General features: G+C 41.1%; 1 protein-coding gene across 3 annotated transcripts in view; it reads right to left on the bottom strand.

The window, feature by feature from the left end:
• Positions 1-4269, bottom strand: part of ZNF26 (zinc finger protein 26) — a 27242-nt gene continuing 22973 nt past the window's right edge. For all 3 annotated transcript variants that reach the window (XM_017513640.2, XM_037733162.1, XM_017513639.2), the window contains one exon: positions 1-2485. In XM_017513640.2, coding sequence (XP_017369129.1) covers positions 1140-2485 — 1346 coding nt within the window. In that variant the 3' untranslated portion in view covers positions 1-1139. The remainder of the gene's footprint in view (positions 2486-4269) is intronic.

The raw sequence follows: 4269 nt of genomic DNA, 5'->3' as shown, positions 1-4269 counted from the left end.
AAAAAGCAAGACATTTTTATTGAGAAGTGAGGAAGCACACAGATAAGAGAAGCAGGTTCTAAAGGGATAGCATCCACAGTTATTCTTGTAATCAATTTGCCAGAATGAATGGATGGTCTCAACAGAATTCTGGGACAAGAATGAATGAGTTCTGACATTTTCTGGTTCATGTGTGAATGAATTACAGACTCCAAATTCTGAAAAAGAGATTACCATTATCCAACAATGGGTAAAATGCTCACCTGTAGCTAGCGGAAAGGATACCTGAAAGACACCACAGGAAGCACCCCAGAGAGGGGAGGTATTTCTCCAGAGAAAACAAGGGAGCTCAACTCAATTAATGGAGAACACACACAGAACTGCCAACATATAATAAATGTTCATTACAATGAGTTTTCTTAAGCAGCAGCTCTGTAATAAACCGCCAGTTCTGCTTATGAAAAAGAAATAAAAAGACAATTAGTATTTAATATGGAAAATACTGGGGGATGTTATTCCACAAACTATCAAATATATAGAGAGATATAGAACAAGTTACATTAAAAAATAAAATACTAAAAATTTTAGAAATGATATTCAGTGTTAACTCAGGGAAGTCACATTAAATATCCCTTAACTTTAAGAATCTATTCCCTGTGGTTTTCCTGATCATTACTTTATTTACATATTAAAACAAACAAACAACCTTTAAACTCTACCATGAAAAGTCAACTGTTTATAACTGAGATTTTATTTTATAAAAACATAGCTTCAAATCTGGAATGTGACTTTCCACGGAACACGCTTTCCATGGGAAAATGCTTCCCTAATTTATTCATGTGGATAACTTAGAAATGTGGATTTCTTAGCAAGAAGAGGATACTCTGGTATTCTTTACCAGATTACCTTCATAATAGGCTACAACATTTCATACATTTACTGCTCCTCATTCCTTCAATTATTTTCATCTACAAAGATTTGTAACTCATTTCTGAAGGCTTTTACACTCATCCCAAATATGGCTGATCTCTCTCCTACATGATTTTTGACATGAGCGTAGTTTTAGGGCCTCCTGCTTGTAAATCCTGTCTCTGTTATCTAAAGTCTCCTGAAATCAGCTTCTGTGACACAGTTTCTCACATGTGCGTCATTCTGACTTCTCATTTGTGAGTCTTCCGATGTATACGAAGCCCTGAGTTCCAACAGAAGGATTTCCCACATTCAGAGCATTTCCATGGTTTCTCTCCTGTGTGAACTCTCTGATGTTCACTGAGAGACGACTTCTGAGTGAAGGCTTTTCCACATTCACTGCATTTAAAAGGTTTCTCTCCTGAATGAGTTTTCTGATGTATCTGCAGTGATGCCTTCCTAGGATAGGCTTTTTCACATTCATTACATTCATAGGGCTTCTCAGTTGAATGAGTTCTCTGATGTATAATCAGCTGTGATTTCCCACAAAAGGCTCTCTCACACAAACCACATTCATAGGGTCTCTCTCCAGTGTGTGTTCTCCGATGAATAACAAGGTATGACTTGCTGCTGAACGCCTTCCCACATTCGCTGCACCCATAGGGCTTCTCTCCTGCATGAGCTCTCAGATGTGCGGTGAGCTGTTCCTTCCTACCAAAGGCTTTCCCACATTCACTGCATTGGTAAGGATTATTTCCTGTGTGGACTCCCTGATGTACGATGAGCTGCATCTTCATATTGAAGGCTTTTCCACAATCGCTGCATTGATAGGGTTTTTCTCCTGTGTGCATTCGAATGTGAACAAGGAGATAGGACTTACTCCGAAAGGCTTTCCCACATTCATCGCATTTATGGGGTTTCACTCCTGTATGAGTTCTCTGGTGCACAACAAATGGAGACTTCAAACTAAAGGCTTTCCCACATTCACTACATTCATAGGGTTTCACTCCTGTATGGCTTCTCTGGTGTAAAATAAGCTGTGATTTCCAACTGTAGGCTTTCCCACACTCACTGCAACCATAGGGTTTCCCTCCTGTGTGAATTTCCTGATGGACAATGAGCTGTGACCTGAAGGAGAAGACCTTCTCACATTCACCACATGAGTAGGGCTTTTCTCCTGTGTGAACTCTCTGATGAGCATTAAGGTTTGACTTGGCACTGAAGGCTCTTTCACATTTACTGCATTCATAAGGTCTCTCTCCTGTATGAATTCTGAGATGTACAATGAGCTGTGATTTACAACGAAAAGCTTTCCCACATTCACTACACACACAGTTTTTTTCTATGCTATGAGCTCTTGGATGCTTAAGAAAATATGGTTCTTCATAACCATGAAACTTATCAGGATTCTTTCTTAAACAACTTCTGCTTGAAGCTGAGTTTTGGGTCCAACTTCTTCCATGTGTGTTATAGAATCTTTGTCTTGAAGAATCATGGGTTTTGCTCAGATTAAGTCTTCTCAACACACTACAAGCATAGCTCCTTTCAACACTTTCAAGCTCATCTTGGTTTTGCTGGTACCATTCTTCCCAGCCATCTAGAAAAAAACAAACAAAAGATAACTTTTTGAATCATCCCATAAACCTGACATGGAATTAAAGAGCTTTAGGACTGCCATGTCATCAATCTTTCTCTTTTGATAACCAGCACACAATACTGGTTCAAAAGAAATATTGGCCAAGCATGGGGCCAAGGGAACGGAATCAAAACAAACCAAAACAGGCCTCCCCATGAAAACTGGTGGCAAATTACCAGAAACCAAGAACAGTTTTCAAAATAGGTTTAAAATTGGCACTTGGATTAGCTGGGCATGGTGGCCAGCACCTATAATTCCAGCTACTAGGAAGGCTGAAGCAGGAGAATCATTTGAACCCGGGAGGCAGAAGTTGCAGTGAGCCCAGATTGGGCCACTGCACTCCAGCTTGGGTGATGGAGTGAGACACTGTTTCAAAAAATAATAACAACAATAATAATAAAGTTGGTACTTGGAAGCCACTTGCTAATTATTTTATATCTGAATTTTATTACTGCAAGATTTTACCTAACTGAAAAATAAATTCATAGGATACAAAATAACTATGGCATGACATTTAGGTAGGGTGAGAATGAGACATTAAAGATGAAAATGGGGCCGGAGAGGTGGCTCACGCCTGTAATCCTAGCAATTTGGGAGGCCGAGGCAGGTGGATTGCCTGAGCTCAGGAGTTCAAGACCAGCCTGGGCAACATGGTGAAACCCCATCTCTACTAAAAATACAAAAAATTAGCTGGGCATGGTGGCATACACCTGTAGTCCTAGCTACTCAGGAAGCTGAGGCAGGAGAATTGCTTGAACCCGGAACGCAGAAGTTGCAGTGAGCTGAGATCATACCACTGTACTCATCCAGCCTGGCTGAGACTTTGTCTCAAAAGAAAAAGAAAAAAAAAAGAAAAGAAAAGAAAATTAACTCTCCAAACAGAAGGAATACCAAGTACAAAGTTCCTGAGGAGGAAGCCGGATTGGCAGGGTTTAAAAAACAGAAAAAGGCCAGGACAGCTAAAACCCACTGAGTGAACGGAATGAAAGCAGAACCAAATTACTCTAAACCATGGTAAAAAGTTGTTTACATTTTTAAGACTTTTTTTTTTTTTTTTTTTTTTTGAGACAGGGTCTTACTCTGTCACCCAGGCTGGAGTGCAGTGGCTCAATCTTGGCTTGCTGCAGCCTCAACGTCCTGGGTTCAAGTTAATCCTCCTGTCTCAGATTCCTGAGAAACTGGGACTATAGGCACATGCCACAATGCCCAGCTAATTTTTGAAGTTTTAGTAGCGATAGGGTTTCACTTGTTGGCCAGGCTGGTCTCAGATTCCTGAGGTCAAGCGAGCTGCCCGCCTTGGCCTCCTACAGTGCTGGGATTACAGGCGTCAGCCACCGTGCCCAGGCTAAAGGTTTTTAATTTCAGAAAATCTCAGTCTTCTGCATTTAAAAGATCAGTTGACTACTCTGTAAAAAGTGAGTAATAAATGAGCAGAGAAATACTTTAGAAAGCTCTTGTAGCAGTGCAGGATGAGATAATAATTTGAACTACGCTTCTTGATATACTTTGGAGATCTGTCCTCGCCCAAGTCTCAGGCTGAACTGTAATCTCCAATGCCGGAGGCGGGGCCTGGTGGAAGGTGTCTGGATCTGAGTCACATGGGTAACATCCCTCATGGCTGGGCGCAGTCTTCATGACAGTGAGTTCCTGTGAGATCTGGTCATTTAATATCATGTGGCACATCCCCCCCCGCCTCCCTCTTGCTCCCTTTCACGTGTGACATGAGTTCCTGTGAGATCTGGTCA

Source organism: Cebus imitator, unplaced genomic scaffold (genome assembly GCF_001604975.1).
Source record: "Cebus imitator isolate Cc_AM_T3 unplaced genomic scaffold, Cebus_imitator-1.0 Scaffold497, whole genome shotgun sequence".
In the NCBI taxonomy this organism is placed as follows: Eukaryota; Metazoa; Chordata; class Mammalia; order Primates; family Cebidae; genus Cebus; species Cebus imitator.
Note: the sequence above shows the minus strand (reverse complement) of the source record. Positions and strands in the feature narration are given on the sequence as shown.